The 19,677-nt window shown below is 38.6% G+C and overlaps 1 protein-coding gene and 1 non-coding gene across 3 annotated transcripts in view; both read right to left on the reverse strand.

The window, feature by feature from the left end:
* The window catches only part of Sass6 (SAS-6 centriolar assembly protein), a 41,989-nt gene that overhangs the window by 2,977 nt on the left and 19,335 nt on the right, over window positions 1–19,677 (reverse strand). Inside the window, exons 8-15 of one of the 2 annotated variants that reach the window (XM_075981520.1) lie at window positions 14,697–14,888; window positions 10,537–10,731; window positions 10,348–10,437; window positions 10,092–10,271; window positions 9,451–9,532; window positions 8,633–8,769; window positions 5,576–5,704; window positions 913–1,007 (exon numbers count right to left, since the gene is read on the reverse strand). In XM_075981520.1, coding sequence (XP_075837635.1) covers window positions 913–1,007; window positions 5,576–5,704; window positions 8,633–8,769; window positions 9,451–9,532; window positions 10,092–10,271; window positions 10,348–10,437; window positions 10,537–10,731; window positions 14,697–14,888 — 1,100 coding nt within the window. Of the gene's footprint in view, window positions 1–912; window positions 1,008–3,349; window positions 3,527–5,575; window positions 5,705–8,632; window positions 8,770–9,450; window positions 9,533–10,091; window positions 10,272–10,347; window positions 10,438–10,536; window positions 10,732–14,696; window positions 14,889–19,677 lie in introns of those variants that run through there. The other variant, XM_075981522.1, reaches the window with a different exon arrangement.
* LOC142855183 (small nucleolar RNA SNORA36 family) lies at window positions 18,580–18,711 on the reverse strand. The gene has a single exon (XR_012911446.1). It is a non-coding gene; the product is annotated as a small nucleolar RNA SNORA36 family (small nucleolar RNA).

Below are 19,677 nucleotides of genomic sequence, written 5' to 3' on the forward strand. Positions count from 1 at the left end.
CAATAAAAAATATCTATATATAATGCATTCCTTCTGAAAAAGGATTAAACTTTAAACTCTACTAAGAACTGGGATGAGGACTATTTGAGAAGTGAAAATTCTGTGAGTACCATAAGATTTTATATAATGGCAAACACAGAGGAAAGAGATGAGAAAATACAGGAGAAACCAGCTTATATGCTGAGGACGTTATCTTGAGTTTATTGAGTCAATAAAACATACTATTAGAGCCGGGAGGTAGTGGTGCAGGCTCAGCACTTAGGAGGCAAAGACAGGTGGATCTCTGAGTTTGAGGCCAGCCTGGTCTACAAGAGCTAGTTCCAGGACAGGCACCAAGGCTACACAGAGAAACCCTGTCTTGGAAAAACAAAACAAAAAAAATACTATTAATACGATTAGAACAAAAAAAGCATGTAAGTGACACATGACAGAAGAAAAAGGCATAACTGATTTGAAAATACCATTAATCTAAAAAAGTCTGCATGTATATTTATTTTTCTGTGTATGGGTGTTTGGCCTGCATTTCTATCTGTGCATATGTATGCAGTGCCCTTGGAGGCCAGAAGGCTTCATGTCTCCTTTCGAGTTCCAGGGGGTTGTGAGCAGCCACGTAGGTGTGAGAGTCAAGCCCAGGTCCTCTGGAAGAGCACCAGTTGACCATCTCTGTAGCCCTCTTTCTGAGACAGCGCCTGGGCTTTCTTGCACTAGAGATCTGGCCATCTCTGCCACTTGACTGGCGGAATTAAAGGCATGTGCCACTATGCTTAGCTTTAAAAAGGATTTCTATGTACATACCCAAATATTTACAAGAACAGTCTTTATAAGAAAATCTAAGAGGAAATCCTATAATTTAAAACCATATACAGGAGAAGTCACTTTTTCACAGGTAAGAGTAACTCACTGAGTACTTACTTTTCTTTCTCAGTTGAACAAGGCTTGCTAACAGCTGTTCCTGGCTGCGCATCTAGCGATGAGCTTGGTTTTGTAAGCTGCAAGTTAAACTGAACCTGTGGAGAGAACATAGCTCATGAACTCAGGACTGAGGCTGAGCCAAGTGGTTAGTTTTAGTTCTTGATAAGTCTAGATAATAAAAATAAAGGTTTGGCCTATATTTTACAGCACAAGCACATTCTTTTGATACTTAAAAAGAACCTGACTTTTCCTCACAAAACAAACCTCACACGACACATGAGATGAAGAGCACAAGTGATTCTCCTAACGGGTACTTTCACATGAACACTAATGCATTAAGGTCAATTACAGGACTGAAACTAGCCAAGGTTTAGTTGGCCTGGTAGCACATGCCAATATCCCATGTGCTGGAGGGATCAAGAGTTTGAAGAAAGCTTGGGCTACATAGCAAGGTTCTGTCTTGAAAATAAGAAAAAAGAAAAGAAAACAACACAATTAACAACAGCTTTACCTTTTGTATTCTGAAAACCATGCCTTCTAAATGGCTATAAAAGACTGCTATACTTATTTAAAAATTCTAAGGAAGGTATTTGAATTTAAATTGTAAAATAACCAAAATTAAGAATAGCCAAATAAGAATACTATCACACAACAAACAATACCAAGGAATAAAACTTAAAGAAACAAAACTACTATGAAACTTGAAAGCACTGAAGAAAAAAATTAAAACATTAAGTATTGAACAATGTAATATAGCTAAGATATCCATTCTACTCAAATTCATTGGCAAACTTTCCATTAAAATCCCAAAGACATTCTTCCAAGAATTAGAAAAAGATTCTAAACTGTATGTGGAAGCACAAAGGCCCAGCAGAGAATGCAATCTTGAGCAAAGAGCAAAGCTAGAGGCGTCATTATATTGATTCCAAGGCACACTACAGAGTCACAGTAACCAAAACACCACTGCACTGGCACAAAAGGAGACACACATACCAATGAAACAGAAGGCAGAACCCAGAGATAAACCCATGAAGTTACAGTCCACTGGCTCTTGCAAAGGTGCCAAAAAGACACACAGGAGAAAGGACATCCTTGTCAGGAAACGGTGCTGGGGAATGTGGATATCTACTTGCCAAAAGACTGAACTTAGCCTCTTGCCTTGTATAAATATCAACTCTGATGGATAGAAAGTTCTTAATGTAAGACTATCAACTCTGAAATAAAGGGAAAAAAACACTTTAAGACACTGGACGAGCCACAACTGCATGGGAAAAAAAGTGAAAACTGACAAATGGAACTAAAAATCAAAAGTTTCTAAAGGCACAAGAAGCATCAACAAAGAAACAGTCTTCAGAATGGGAAAGAACATCTGCTCTCATCTAATCCACAGAACTCCTGCCCAGAATACACACACCAAAAATTCAACAAAACAAGGAATCTAATTTAACATATACAAATGATCTAAATAGATACCAAAGAAATAAAAATAGCCAATATGAAAAAACTGCTTAATGATTTTAGCTATCAGGGAAATAGAAAAGAGAATTAAAGTGAGGTAACTTTCTGCCCCAGATAGAATGGCAATTATCAAAATAAAAACAGGCAAATGCTGAGGAGGATTTAGCAAAAAGGAATTCATACCCTATTGCTGACAGTTACTATAAAAATCAATACAGATGTTCTTCAAAACAACACACATGGATTTACTAGGAATTTATTTCACTCTTGGGTGTACAGCCAAAGGAATAAAAGCCAGAATACAAAAGAGATAAATAAATGGAAACTAATGTTCACCACATCACAGCTCTACAGCTAACACAGAATCAGCCTAGGTGCCCATTAAAATGTACGAAAATATGGTGTGTATGATCACACACACACACACTGGAGTATCAAATCATTTGTACAAAATTGATGGAAATGGAGGATATTACATTAAGGAAAACGAGCCCCAAACAAAAGTATCTCTATCACATTTCCTCTCCTTTGGGAAAGTAACACCAACAATCCTCAAAATCAAGACAAGGGAGACAAGGAAAAGACGCAAAATACAGGAAGCAAATAAGAACAGGGTAAATCTTGAGAGCATACACAATGACGCTGAAACTATCTACAACAGTGATGGCATGTGGGCACAGCACATTTAAGAAACAAGTTATGATTCTCAGCATCAAATACGTATTACAAAATAATCTTAGGGGCAACACATGCATAATCTGACTCCAATCAGTGAACCAAAGGGGTTCTGGTCACAGGCCACAGAATGGTCACTAAATTTTGCACAATTGGGATAGATATAAATGGCACAGCAAATCCTATAAAACCAACTCACACAGAAACAGTCTGGAAACAAATCAGACCTTAAAACTTCAATTGAGTAAGAATCTCTTTTAATTTTTTTTTGATGATTCCTTTTTATTTTTTTATGTGCATGGGTATTTTGCTTGCATGTACATCTGTGTGAGGATATCAGATCCCCTGGAACAGGACAGGAGTAACAGACAGTTGTGAGTCACTGTGTAGGTGTTGGGAACTGAACCATGGTCCTCTGGAAGGGTAGTCAATGCTCATCTCTTCTTTTTAAAAAGTCTCTTCTTTACCATCTGAAAAGAATCTAGAGTATCACAATAAACTACTTAGAATAGAATCCTAACTACTTAACAAAGAATCAGGAAAATCTAAGTGACTTGCTTTATTGAAAGAGAACTCCAAAAACACCACCATAGGATTACAAACATCAGATTGCAGGAAAATGCTTTAAAGCACCTATTATAACCATGCGTTTAGCAGAACACTCATGAAACAAATGTAAAAAACAGAATGTAGAACTTGAGGGTATATAACTCAGTGGTAGATCACCTGCCTGGTGAATGAAAAAAGAAATAAAAAGGAAAGGAAAGGGCATGACTGCTGCTAGGCATGGTGGAGGAGAGAGTTTACTACAGATATGCGGGAGAGCACAGCCAGAGGCAGGGACATCTGGAAGCGTCCAGAGTGGGCATGACCAGACTGAGCTGGGCCATGTGGAGGATGGGGAGGGGAAAGGAGAGAGGAGGTAAGATGAGGCAGGGGAGAGAAGAAAAGAGGCAAGGGGAGCCAGGTGCCAAAGTCAGGACGCCAAAGGTCCAAAAGGGAAGGGGTGGGTAACCAAAATGTCTGGATTGATTATATAGGGAAGAGCCTCTGGGGGAAGGGCAGTTCAGTCCCTGGGCTGGAGAGTTCAGGGTAGAGGGTGGGGTATGCCTGCCATCCACACCCTTTAACAGGTAGGAAATGAGGGATGCTGGGAGAACCTGGCAGCCACGTCCAGCTTTGATGTTAAATAGGCACCACAGCTGTTTGTCCAGGGTTTGAAACTTAACACCTGATCTGCACAAGGTTCTAGATTCTGTTCTTGGTACTAAGAGAAGGGGGAAAAAAGAAAAGGAAACAAATAAGAATTTTAAAACGCCTTTAATCCCAGCACTTAGGAGGCAGATGCCAGTGGATCTCTGTGAGCTCAAGGCCAGCCTGGTCTACTAAGTGAGTTCCAGGACAGTGAGGCCTGTTACACAGAGAAATCCTGCCTCAAAAAGCAAAATAAATAAATAAATAAAAATAATAAAAATTAAAACACCCAACTAAGCACCAAAATGTTAGTTATAATAATGATGATCAAGAAATGAAATGGATAGAAAAAAAAATCTTTGCTAATAAATCAAGGGTGAGAGGATTGTGTCTCACACCACTTGCAGCCATGTCGCCAACTCTATTTTAGAATTTGCTGGCTATAAGTACGCCCTATAGACATAGAAATTCTGACGGGAGAATAAGAAAATTGATTTTCTTATTTAGTATGATTTTAGCAATCTTTCTTCAGCTTGCTGACTTGGCAGAACAATAAATAAAAATGGAGAGGTAAGTGAAAATAAGCCAAGATTCCATAAACTGATATCTAGTGTCCCAGGCTTTTTCTTTTGGGGCAACCAATCAGCTCCCAAATCATGACAAAGGGACTTATTATTAGTTTTAAATGCTTGGCCATAGTTTATGCTTTTTTTTTTGGCTAGCTCTTTTTCTTTAATTTAAATTAACCTGTTTCTCTTCATTTACAATTTGCCTTGGGCTTTTTACCTTTTCTTTCCGAAATACTTCTATTCCATCTAGGTGGCTGGTGGCTGCCTAGCTGGCTGGCCCCTGGCATCTCCCTCCTTTCTCCCTTGTTCTCCACTCATTCTCTAGTTCTCTCTTTTCTTGAGCCTAGATTTCTCCTCCTACATATTCTCTCTGCCTGCCAGCCCCACCTATCCCTCTCCTTCCTAGCTAAGGGTTGGTCAGCTTTTTTATTAGCCCAGTCAGGTGTCTTAGACAAGAAAGGAGAAACAAATGCAACCTATTTTTATACAGTTAAACAAATACAGCACGAACAAATGTAGCACACGTTTATACAGTTAAAGGAACACGCTGCAGCATAAACAAATGCCTAAAGTCATGCTCCACAACAAGCTAGACTCCACAAACACTTGATGCCTGTATTTCCTTTAAGCACACTAGACATTTAGTATTCATCTAATGCATTACCTACCAGTTAGTAGCTGACCAATCAAACGCACTTTTAAAAAGTGAAAAATTACTCATATGCCAACAAGTTTTTGTAATCTTTCAAAACAGCTCATTTGGCTACCTTTGGTCCTGAGATCGGATGGCTGGTGTTTTTGGCAGATACTACAGGAGGGAAAGCATTCTGGAATGCAAACGCAGAAGAGACAGGATAGCCAATTCCACAGCTTGGGTAATTTAGTCTATTATCAACCTAAAAACCAAAATAAAAAATGATTGGAGATTAGAAATGTACCTAAATTATAATCTGAAATATGCTGACCTAGAAGGCAAAGTGTCTGCTAGTAATAATTACTAGTTAATAGCAGTATCTCAGAGGCCAATTTTCTCAAAAAGTCACCACAAAATGGTGCTTTTAAATAACCAAAGGCTGGAACTTCTTTGGTCCATCAGGAGGGCCTTCCAGACTAGCTATGTAAGTATGGGTCAAAGAACCTCCTGGGTTTACCACTGAATGGCGTTAACACAAAGCCTGCCAAGGCATGTCCTTTATCTAGTCCGACTACAGAGAAGGTGGAAGTGTGAGGACTCATCAACAGTCATAAAATAATTTTGTCAGACAGAATAAAAACAAGACTACTGTCTTTTAGCAGAAAAACTGAAACAAATGTGTGATTCTACTAATTTTAGTATCTTGTCATGAGAACAGTTTCTTAAAAGAGGCCACTTGAGCGCCTCTAACACCAGTGGCAGGACTATAAACCCCTTACAGTTATTTAACAGCACTCATTAAAGGTCAAATTTTCTAAGCTTATAATTTAGCCCTAACCATTTCTTTTTGTATCCCTTTCCAACTGAGCAGCAGTCTTTTCCAAGCTTTCCACAACGTAGTACAGTTTATGAGAGTAGATTAAAAACTCAATTAGACATCTAAATTTAACAATAAGTGGCAATCCCTCATAGCCAACAATATCCCTCTGGTGTACAGCTGGGGTAACTGTTCTACGTGATGGGGCCTGCAATAAGCGATCATAGAGCCTCAGCAAGTGTCGGAGAAAGTGGGACTTTACTATGGACGGCTAGCAAACTGCTAGGGAGTAGAAAAAAGGTGGCTGAGACTCTACTTATGTCTTACTGATTAAGGCAGGGGAGTATATTAAGGCCGAACTGTTAGTGGTCAGAGAAGCCACAACTACAAACGTCAACCAGGACAGAAAGCTGTCTGGCCCTTTCTGTAGCCTAGCAGACTTTGGTCTGTGTTCAGATATGATTGAAGAGTGCTCTTGCTTTTGTGTTGATTCATCAACAGACCACATCTGATGATGATATTCTATGTAATTGTTATGTTCAAGAGGAAAGCCTAGGTCTTTAACCATAACAAGCAAGCGCTTATTAGCCTTGCCGTCTCATAACACCAGGCCACCTCCTGGATCTAAAGAGCTGACTTTCTTCTTCCTCCCATTCCTTGTGAGGCAAAGACAAAAAATGTCTCTCATGATGAAGTAAGTCTATGTTAATATGGCTGCCTCCCCACTTTGTTTACTGACCAAATCAATGTAGGCTTTTCTCCACAGTAGTTCCAAACCTGAGCTTGATTCTTAACAATCTCTCTCTCTGTGTGTTCATGTGTATTTAGTTTCAGTACTTAATAATTATTTCTATAGAAAAGACTTATAAAGTGTGCCCTTTACACATACTTGATATAGGTATGAATAATTTGCATTGGTATGGATTTTAAGGTCAATTTTATTATATGTATATGTATTTCTGATCTTGAATAAGGTGTTGTGATTGTGTAGTTCATTTTTAAAATGTAATGTATAATTAAGAAATATAGGTTGTTAATGGATAATCATCGATAATAGTAAAGCTTGTAGTCATGTTAGTTAGATTTTCTAGATATATAGAGATATATTTCAGATAGGCATTCTTCATATCTCTCAAAGGCTGCAGAATATGGTATTTAAAATATTTTAATAACTTAGGACTTTTCATGACAATGAGACACGTCTGCTCCTGGCGGCACCAAGCTACTTCAAGAGGAAGATGGGCATCGAAGAGGATCCTTATGGAGTTTGATAGCCATTTGGGCAAGAAACTGCTCTTGCCTGGACTGTTGCATAAAATGGACACAGAGAACCCACAGAGAGAGGACTGCTGAACTTGCCTAAAGGTGAGATGGTCTTTCAGGGTTCCTGACTCATGAAAGAGTCTGCGAGACATTCTGCAGGATACAGCAGAAAGTGACTGAACTGTCTTTGGAATTTCTTGCTTGATGAAAATGTCTGCTGGATACTATGGGCCTGAAGGCTGAAGATGGATGCCCCAACGGTACAAAAGAACTTTGGGTGACTGTCCAGGCAGCGAGATGTCTCTGTCATTTCTAGAGTTTTCTTATTTCTTGTTTACTTAGGTAGTATTATATCCTTCTGGAGTCTTTGATGGAGTTGAAGAATGAATAGATATAGTTTTCCTTAGTTATGATAAAAGATAAAATAGATATAAATATTGTAACTGTGATTCTTGCTTAATAACTGTTTTGCTATATGTAATTTTACTATGTTAAAGCCTTCCTTTTTTTGTTTAAACAGAAAAAGGGGAAGTGATGTGGGAGTGTCATATATCAATCTGTTGATTTCATTGGTTAAGCAATAAAGAAACTGCTTGGCCCTCATAGGTTAAAATATAGGTGGGAGGAGTAAACAGAACAGAATGCTGGGAGAGAGAAGCTGAGTCAAGGAGTCGCCATGATTCTCCTACCGGACACAGACGCAGTTTAAGATCTTTCCTGGTAAAACACCCCGTGGTGTTACAGGGATATTAGAAATGGGTTAGATCAATATGTAAGAGCTAGCCAATAAGAGGCTGGAACTAATGGGCCAAGCAGTGTTTAAAAGAATACAGTTTCCGTGTAATTATTTCGGGGCATAAACTAACCATGCAGGCGGCCGGGGTGCTGGGGACGCAGCCCCGCTGCCCTTATTTCAACACATACTAACATATAAGTACACACACACACACACACACACACACACACACACACACACAGTCACCCTATTTACAAACACAGAGGCATGAAATACAGTCTCTGATTAAAATCATGCGTGTGTAAGCTGCACCTCCTGGGAAGGAGCTGCGGGACTCCAGCAGCGTCACTCACGTCATCTCGACTTAAGCTTACCACATTCAGGCTGGGAGAAACCCCACTTCTGATGGTGGTGCTGCTACAACGTGCAGGTGGAGTGGTAGAGGGTCCCAGTGTGTCTTGTTTTCTTACCAGCTGGTTTTCATTTAGTTCTTTGTTTAGCCACGTGATTACTTAAATAGGAGAACAAAAAGCAGAACAGAATTTCATTTTAGATTTTATTCTTTTGAATAATTTAACGTAATTAAATAATTAGTCCTTTCCTCCCTTTGGTTTTTTCACACAGGTTTCAACCACGCAGGCCAAGTTAATGCTCTTTCTGCCTCAGTCTCTCACGGGCTCAGATTCTAAGTGTCCAAGACCACACCAACTATCAGTAGTTTTTGCAATCCTACAGCTGCTTTACACCAGTCACACAACATAAACTTGGGTACATGTTTGTAGTTAAAGATGCCTTTTTTAACAACCAGCACATGAGAATTCCTATTGCTTTCCAAAGCACATACTTCTACAACTCAAAGTCTGACTGTTTTTGCTTTTAGAACAGTATCTTATTCTACGCCTGATGCCTAGTTCTTAGAACTGAGAAAAGGTTCAATGACAGTTAAATCTTGCTAGGCATGGTGTCACAGGCCTTAATCCCAGCACACTCAGGAGGCAAGAAGCAGACAGAGCTACACAGAAAGCCCCTTTCTATAAAACAAAATAAAGCAAACTTAAAGCAATATATGGTTTAATATATTTAAGCAAACTATATGCAATAATTTCATTTATCTGCACTTTTACTAATTCAGATAAAAATTTCAAGTTAGCAATGAGGCAAAAAGCCTCATTTACAGAAAAATATAACTTACATTTTTCATTATTTTTTAAAAGTTCTTTACTTTCTTCAAGTTTCTGAACTGTAGTTTCTAATTGCTCTTGCAATTTGCATACCTGAAATATATCAATCACAAGTCAATAAAAGTTACAGACTAAAGAAATGTATTATACTACTAATTACATAACTGACAACTACTGAAACCACTAAATTAAGTTGGGCGGTGGTGGCGCACACCTTTAATCACAGCACTCAGGAGGATAGGCAGGCGGATCCTGAATTTGAGACCAGCCTCGTCCTCAGAGCGAGTTCCAGAACATCCAGGACTACACAGAGAAACTGTCTCAAAAGACAAAAATCCACTAAATGAAAAAAAAGATTCAATTATGTAATTAAATATCTAAACATTAAAATAGGAGAATATATACCCAATTACCTATCCAATCTGTACATATGAGAAGCAAGTTTTAGATTATTGATTACTAACACTGCAAACTAAAATGAGTTATTAACATCCACCTACTCTAGTGGGCTTTTGTTTAACAACAACAACAACAAAAAAGGCTAAAGCAACTGTCTTCATACAACCAAGCTGAAGTTTTACCATCTATGGGGGAAGTTCACTAACTCTCTACGCAAAGCAGGCACAACCCAGAGGCAGGAGACAGTGACCACCTCTTGCTCTTTGGCTCGAAGAGACTGCCCGGCATCCTGCAACTCCTTTCGCTCCTTCTGTAGAATCTCTTCCTTCTCAGCCAATAGTTTTTCTTGCTGAATAGTAACTGTATTCTTCAGTTTCAATTTACCCATGAGGGTTTTAAGATCCCCTTGTAACTTCTTGATAATTTCATTTGCCTACAAGAGAGCCTCATATGAATATTTATGCAAGTCAATGAAATATTAACATTCTACCAAATATTTCAAAGCAAACCTTCAGAAGTTCTGCTGATAATGATTTTATTGTAGCTTCAAGTTTTCCCAGTTGGACCTGATTTTTCTCACCATTTTCTTCTAAAGCCACCTGATATAAAAAACAAAACACAAGTAAGGCATTGTATTTATTTAGGGAAAGCATCACTAGTAAATGTGATCGATTTATTTTTAAATTTTTACAAAAGACCTTTTGTTCTTGGATTGTATCGAATGCTTCTTTTGTTCTCAGAACAAGCTGGTCTTTATCTTTGATTTCCTGTTCTAAAACTGCCACTTTTGTTTGTAGCTGGTTAATATGCTTTTCTTTCTCATGGCATTCAGCATCCAGAGTACAATTCTCTCTTCTCAGAGAAAGGACCTCTTGCTTAGCCCGCTGCAGCTCCTAGGGTGGTTAGGAAAAGGAATTATTACACACTTAAAAGGAAAATGAGTCAGTTGGTTATTTAAAACTAAGGTATCTTGCTTGAGGTCAGAAAGATGATTCAATGGATAATAAAAGCACTGGCTGCCCTTCCAGATGCAGGTTCAATTCCCAGCAACCACAAGGCAGCTCACAACTGTTTCTAACTGTTGAGTCTCAGGAAATCTGATGCCCTCTTCTGGCCTCCGCCAGGTACATACATGGTGAAAAGACATACATACAGGCTAAACATCCATACACATAAAAATAAACAAAAATTTTAAAAAACAAACAAAATACTCATTACCTTAAAAAAAAAAACAACAAAACCCTTGCCGGGCGGTGGTGACACACACCTTTAATCCCAGCACTCGGGAGGCAGAGGCAGGCAGATCTCTGAGTTTGAGACCAGCCTGGTCTACAGAGCTAGTTCCAGGACAGGCTCCAAAGCCACAGAGAAACCCTGTCTCGAAAAAAAAAAAAAACCCTTTCTGCTGAGTAGTGTTGGTGTATACCTTTAATCTTAGCACTTGGGAGGCAAAGGCAGGCAGATCTCTGTAATTTGGAGGCCAGCAAGTTCCTGGACAGTCAGAGCTATTACACAGAAAAACCCTGTACTGAAAAACAAAAACAAACAAACAAAAACAAACTTTCCAAGATGTCTTAAACACCCAAAGACAGGGGCAGTGTGACTATCTTCACAGTACTCAGAGGCTGAGGCAGAGTTAGTATAACATCGAGACTAGCCTGGGCTACATAAATCTTATCTTTGGCAAAAGAGCAGTCTTTAGTAATTTTGAGTTTCCAGTATGTTTTTTAAAAGCCACGAAAATCTCTCCAGTGGCGTATGTAATTTATAGATTTAGATACAACTTTAAAATATACTTCGAGCCGGGCGGTGGTGGCGCACGCCTTTAATCCCAGCACTCGGGAGGCAGAGGCAGGCGGATCTCTGTGAGTTCGAGACCAGCCTGGTCTACAAGAGCTAGTTCCAGGACAGGCTCCAAAACCACAGAGAAACCCTGTCTCGAAAAAACCAAAAAAAAAAAAAAAAATAAAATAAATAAATAAAATATACTTCGAGTTCAATTATACCAAGGAGAAAACAAAGCAATTCTAATTTATGAAAAAAATTACAGGCTGGAGAGGTGGCGCAGTGGTTAAGAGAACTGGCTGCTCTTCCAGAGGACCTGAGTTCAATTCCCAGCACCCACATGGTGGCTCACAGTCATCTGTAATGAGACTGGGTGCTCTCTTCAGGCCTACAGGCACACATGCAGGCAGAACACTGTATACATAAATAAATCTTTTTAAAAAATTACAACTACTTTTTATTTATTTTTATTTTATGTGTATGTCTTGCTGCATGTATGCATGTGCACCACATTTATGCCTGGTGAAGGTCAGATTTGGAACTGTAGTTATGGATGGCCATAAGCCACCATGTAGGTGTTAGGAATCAAATCTGGGTCCTCTGCAAGAGCACCAAGTGCTCTTAAATGCTGAGCCATCTCTCTAGCCCAGCCCCATACTGTGTAATTTATTATCTATTTCTTATAATATATTAAAATTTCTGAATTTCTCTTTGAATTATATTTAAAGCAAGAAAAAAATCAAATAGTAACTGTTAATTAAAAATAGATTTTGAAAAAATCTAGAATAAATCACTTCTCAAAAAGATAATAGCAACCTTATGTAACGAAGTCCTAAGTAATATCTAGGGAATTATTTTAACAAAAATGTTTAATTTTATAATGCACAATGATGGTTTCTGGAGCAAATCTAGATATCAGACAGACTTGACTTCAAATCACAACACATGTACAAGGCAAGTGCGCAAATTCTTTTATAAACTTTCTTGACATGTGTGCACTCAGTTTTAAACACACATGCACATACAAATAAATGAAATTTTAAACAATCTCTAATGCGGGTTCCTGGGAAGGAGCTGACGTAAGATCACCCTTCAGATAGTCTTTATTGGGAAACAAGGTCCTGACGAGCCTGAAGAGAGAGAGAACACACAAGTCTGAGGGGAGCTAGGCTGAGACAGGTACAGCAGGATAGGGGCCTTGACAGGAGACAGACCCTTTATTCTCAAGAACAATGCAGGTCCTGACTCTTAATGATTCTCAAGGGGTGAGCAAACTGCAGACCATGTGACCTAGTCTGATCTGGCCTCTGGGCCAGGGTGCATGAAAGCAGGAACTAGGGAGGACCATGAGTTTCTCTTACAGCAACTAGTGGGAGCGGGTGCAAGACACAGCCCAGCAAGCTTATCTATTCTGTCCCACAGACAGAGCAGCAGGGGTTCATGGCATGATAGCTGTGAGAAAAAGCCCTGTCATCTAACATAAATCCCCCAAGGATTTCAAAGTCCTTATGTAAAATGCTGAGCATATTGGCTGGACACAGTAAATATCCAATTATAATCACTTTAGGGCATTAATGCCTACAATGTTTAACTTCACATAATTATGAAACCGAGCATTCAGAGATAACAAAGTTCCTCAGGCAGGAGTTCTACTTTGCAAGTGTTCTGGCTTCATCTCCTGCTGAAGGCACTACATGGAGAGGTTCTGGAAACACGAAAGTGGGGCTTACCACAGCAAGTTAAGTTGCAGCGACTATGTCCTCAGAGCTGTATTGTGTCATGCCCCTGTACTGTTACAGTTCCCTACCCACTTCCTGTCTACTATGAAAAGAACAGCCTCTTTACCACATTGCATCAAGTTCAAAGTACAACCAGAATGAAGCCTCTGAAATGCTGAGCCAAAACAATCCCCCCTGAAGTTGCTGATATCAGTATTCTATCACTGATCCAAAGATAACACAATGAGGTTATATAAAAATCAACATAATTAAGATTGTTCATAAACTGGCCCATTTGGGGGTTTAGACAGTATTATTATGAAGCCATTAGCCACCCAAGGTACCAAGCCTGAAGTCAGGCTTTATTCTGAGCCCTAGAGAGGCAGAGGCAGTTGGATCTGAAAGGACAGTCAAGGACACAGAGAAACACTATCTCAAACAAACAAACAAACAAACAAAAAAATCAGCCAACAGTGGTGCTTGCCTATAGTCCAGCCTCTAAGAAAGGTAAAGTCGGGTACTAGACTAAGCTCAGGAGTCTGACACCAACCTGGAGAACACAGAAAACCCTGTCTTAAAAAAAAAAAAGAAAAAAAAATCTGAAAATAACTTCAACTAATGTTAAGTAGCAACTATCATTAGTGCCAAGGCATCCAACAAATGTGCTGTGGCAAGCACCAACACTGCTTAACCTTCTTGATGTGTAGGGTATGAAGCTCACTGCAGAGCACTTCCCAAGCATGCAGGAAGCCCTGGTTAAATCTCAGCAGAGCAAAAACATACATTCCTGGGTGCAGAAGGAGACAGGCAAATAACAAATGGGTTATAGTCCTCTTCCTTCCCCTTGTTGGCTGTAGGATCTGAAGCAAATAACAATAAGTCTGCAGTGCAGCCCAATTATCGCTACAATGAGGATAATAGCACCTACATACGGGGTTAATTTCTGCAGGTCACTTCCACAGTGTCTGTCATTACCCTGCACATGCTCAGTAAGCATTAGCTATTGTCTAGCAGTAGAACGCTCAGTGGTCATTCAACTTCACCATAGCCCTGTGAGACACGGACACTGCACTAATATTAGAAGACACACTGAAAGAATCTGGGAGATGCCCTTTTATTTAATATTTATTCAAACAGCAAACTAAAACACCCAGTTTATCTCAGTTCCTTCTTGAATTAGCACTTTTATCGCATCTGCTATCCCTATTTTCTCTACATTGAGATGAGTATGTCAGGGCCAAGAGATCTCTGCAGAGCACCCAGGGAGCACACCTGCTCAGCAGTAGGTGCAAAGTGAAAGCAAGGACTCCACCTCAGCAGTCCCTAAGTGGGACAGGAAGCAGCCAGCACTCTACCTCTTCCACACCAGCAAGTTTCGCTTTCAGTTCTCTGACAGTGGCATCTCCTTTATACTTCTTCTCAGTGAGGTCTTTATTAGCTGCCTCTAATTCAGACAATCTGTTTTGAAGCTGGTGGATATTTCGTTGATGGAGGGCTTCCAGCTCCTTTTTCTGTTGCTCATGCTGCTGCTGGTACTGAACCTGTGCCTATTATAGAATGATATGTCAAAGAAGAAAGAACAGAAACAAAATTAGGGAAAAAAAAATCAAAAGAAAAATAGTCATAATTTCTTCCTCATTTTCAGATTTCCCTGCTTAGAAAAAGTCAGTTTCAATTACAGATATCATGAAAGAAAGTAAGGCAAACAAAGGTATATTTAACACTATTGTCCTGTTTGTAATTCCCCCAACACTCAAGAGGGATAAACCAGAGGAGCAGAGCTACAGTCATTCTCTGCTACACAGCAAATCAAGACCATGTAGCCTGGACTACACGAGACTCTAAAAAAACAGAGTAACCAGAATGGTGGAGGCAGAGTAGATAGTCTCACTTTTATAGAGTAAAAATATATAAAATCCCCAGTCACACATATTGTTTAATAAGAATGTAGATGAAAGAAAAGGTGGGACCAAGGTGTGGTGGTACACACATTTAATTCTGCACTCAGAAGGTAATGGCAAGTGAATCTCTGAGCTCCAGGATAGTCAGGTTCCCCAGAGAGACAGAGAGAGAGGTATGCATTGACACTGCTGAAGCCGTCTGCACTAGTGAGTACATCTCTGTCATTCAGAACTCATCCTTACGCTCATTCCTGCACCATGTGTTTTATCTGTATTGTGATGTAGACTTTTCTTGCCATTATTCCCTAAACAACACTGTACAACAACTGTTTACATGGCATATACATTATACTAGACATTATAAATAATCTAGAGATGATCCAAGTATAGATAAGCACAAGTTATATATAAATAGCATGCCACTTTATAAAAGGGACTTTTGAGCTTCTGTATAATATATATAAAATATATATAAAATATAAAATTTCAGACCCTTATAGATACTGAATGACACCTGTACCTAACAAAAAATTCATGTTTAGGATATACAAATAATTCCTAAAAATAAGTAAGAAACAGAAGGCCTGACCTCCCCAGGAGCAGCCAGTAGGCCCAACAGGGAGCACCAAGCAACCTCTGGCATGACCTGAACCTTGGCCCCAACTCCACCACAAGGAGCAACCATCTTAGCCTTGGACTCACTGGCACCTGGAGGAGTGACCACTAGAGACATAGCCCCAACTACATGACTTGGAGGAAAAGATGGGTAGACAAGAAGGTAAAAGCACACGCAACAACACAAAGAACAACATGACACCTCCAAAAAATAGTGATTCTACAACAGCAAGACTTGAACACCACAACACTGATGAAGCAAAACAAAATGATCTAAAAAATAACTTTAGGAAAATGTTTGAGGCACTTAAAAGAAGAAATGAAAAATTACCTCAAAGAATTAGAGAGAAAAAAAATTGGAAGAAATCAACAAATCCCTTAAAGAAAACCAAGAAAAAGCAATCAAACAGGTAAAAGAAACAATTCAGGACCTGAAAACCGAAATAGACAATAACGAAAACACAAACCGAGGGAGTTCTAGAAATGAAAAATTTGGATAAAAGGTCAGAAACCACAAATCCAAGTATAAACAGCAGAATACAAGAGATGGAAGAGAGAATCTCAGGCCTTGAAGATACAATGAAGGAAACATTCATCGGTCACAGAAAATGTTAAATCAAACAAAAGCTTAACACAAAACATGCAAAAAATATGGGACACCATGAAAAGGCCACCCTAAGAATAATAGGGACAGAGGAAGAAAACTCAAAGGCACAGAAAATATACTCAACAAAAATTGCAGAAGAAAACTTTTCCAAAAATAAAAAGGACATGACTATGAAGTTACAAGAAGCCAACAGAACACCAAACAGACTAGACAAGAAAAAGGCGGGGGGAGGGGGGACCTAGCCACATAATAATCAAAACACTAAACATACAGAATAAAGAATATTAAGAGCTGCAAAGGCCAAGTAACGTATAAAGGCAGACCTATCAGAATTGCACCTGACTTCTCAAGGGAAACAAGGAAAGCCAGAAGGTCCTGACCAAGCGTTATGCAGAGATTAAGAGACCACGATGCCAGCCCAGACTACGATACCCAACAAAACTTTCAATCACCATAAAAGAAGCAAACAAGATATTCCTTGACAAAAACAGATTTAAACAATACCTAACCACAAATCTAGCCCTACACAAAATACTAGAAACTTTGTGTAGAAAGAAAACTCCAACCCAAGGAAGTCAGCTACACCCACAAAAACACAGACAATAGACAATCTCACAGCAGCAAATCCCAAAGAAAAAGAAAAGCACACATAATAACATCAACAACAACAAAATAACAGGAACTAGCAATCACTGGTCATCAATATTCCTTAATATAAATGGATTTAACTCACTTATAAAAGACACAGGCTAACAGATTGGATACGAAAACAGAATTCATCCTTCTGCTGCATACAAGATACATACTTTGACCTCAAAAACACCTTAGAGTAAGGGGTGGGGAAAAAAAATCCAATCACATGGACCTAAGAAATAAGCTGGTGTAGTTATCCTAATATCTAACAAAATAGACTTCAAACTAAAATCCACCAAAAGAGACAAAAAAGGACATTTCATATTTTTCACACACACAAAAAAATCATCATGAGGAAATCCCAATACTGAACGTGCATGCCCCAAATGCAAGGGCACCCTCATATGTAAAAGAAACTTTACTAAAGCTTAAATCACACATTAAGCCCCACATACTAATAGTGGGAGACTTCAACACTCTACTCTCACCACTGGACAGGTCTGCCAGACAGAAACTTAACAGAGAAATAAGGGAACTAACAGATTTTATGACTTAAATGGACTTAATAGATATCTACAAAACATTCCATTCAAACATATATATATATATATAAAACATAAAACTTCTCAGCGCCTCATGGAACCTTTTCAAAAATTGACCACATACTTGGTAACAAAGCAAACCTCAACAAATACAAAAAATTGGAATAACCCCACATACCTTATCAGATCACCATAACTTAAAGTGAGATTTCAACAGCAACACTAATTTCGGAAAGCCCACAAACACATGGAAATTAAGCCTGAATCACCAATGGGTCAAGGAAAAAATAAAAAAAGAAATTAAAACTTCCTAAAATTCAATGAAAACGACTTCACAACATACCCAAACTTATGGGAAACAATGAAAGTAGTGTTAAGAGAAAAATTCATAGCACTAAATGCCTACATAAAGAAGCTGGAAAAATCCCGCACTAACAAATTAACAGAACACCTGAAAGCTCTAGAACAAAAAGAAGCAAACTCACCAAGAAGGACTAGACAACGGGAAATAACAAAATTGAGGGCTGAAATCGACAAAACAGAAACAAAACAATACGAAGAATCAATGAGACAAAAAGTTGGTTTTTCAAGAAAAATCAACAAAATAGACAAACCTTTACCCAAACTAACCAAAGGGCAGAGAGAGAATAACCAAATTAACAAAACCAGAAATGAAAAGGGGGACATGACAACAGACACAGAGAAAATAGAGAATAATCAGGTCATACTTTAAAACCTGTACTCCACAAAATCAGAAAACGTAAAGGAAATGGACAATTTTCTGGATAAGTATCACTTACCAAAATTAAATCAAGAACAGATAAGCAAATTAAATAGGCCTATAACTGCTAAAGAAATAGAAACAGTCATCAAAAGTCTCCCAACCAAAAAAAGCCCAGGGCCAAATGGTATCAGCACAGAATTCTTTTTTTTTTTTTTCATTTGTAGGCTGGGGAGTAAATGAATAGAACAGTGTTTTCTATCCAGTCATTTTCCCCAGCCAGCTTCAATGTTCCAAAGTTTAATTACCAGAGCAGGGAGGAGACCCTGGGCTGAACTCAACACTTTGGGAATCAGCACAGAATTCTACAAGATTTTAAAAGAAGAACTAATACCAATACTCCTCAAATTGTTTTATATAATAGAAACAGAAGGAACATTGTCAAACTCTTTTTATAAGGCTACAGTTACTCTGATATCCAAACCACACAAAGACACTACTAAGAAAGAGAATTATAGCCCACTCTCACCCATGAACATTGATGCAAAAATACTCAAAAAAAAAAAAAAGCAAGCTGGCTAACCGAATCTAAGACCACATTAGTAAATCATCCGCCATGACCAAGTAGGCTTCATTCCAGAGATGCAGGGATGGTTTAACATATGAAAATCTGTCAATGTAATCCATCATATAAATAAACTGAAAGGAAAAAAGAAAGTACATGATCATCTCATTAGATGCCGCAAAAGCCTTCAACAAAATACAACATCCCTTCATGATAAAAGTCTTAGAGCAGGGGTACAAGGAACATACCTAAACATAATAAAGGCAATATACAGCAAGCTAACAGCCAACATCAAATTAAATAGAAAGAAACTCAAAGTGATCCCAATGAATCATGAACAAGACAAGGTTGTCCACCGTCCATATCTATTCAATATAGTACTTGAGATTCTAGCAAGAGCCATAAGACAACTAAAGGAGATCAAGGGGATGCAAATCAGAAAAGAAGTCAAACTGTCACTATTTGCTGATGATATGATAGTATAAATAAGTGACCCCAAAAATTCTACCAGGGAAATCCTACAACCCATAAACACCTTCAGTAATGCAGCAGGATACAAGATTAACTCAAAAAAATCAGTAGTCCTCCTTTATACAGATGATAAATGGACTAAGAAATCAAAAACATCACCCTTCACAATAGCCACAAATAACATAAAATATCTTGGGGTAACTCTAACCAAACAAGTGAAAGACCTGTATGACAAGAACTTTAAGTCTTTGAAGAAAGAAACTGAAGAAGATACACAAAAA

This window comes from Microtus pennsylvanicus, chromosome 7 (genome assembly GCF_037038515.1).
Source record: "Microtus pennsylvanicus isolate mMicPen1 chromosome 7, mMicPen1.hap1, whole genome shotgun sequence".
NCBI lineage: Eukaryota > Metazoa > Chordata > Mammalia > Rodentia > Cricetidae > Microtus > Microtus pennsylvanicus.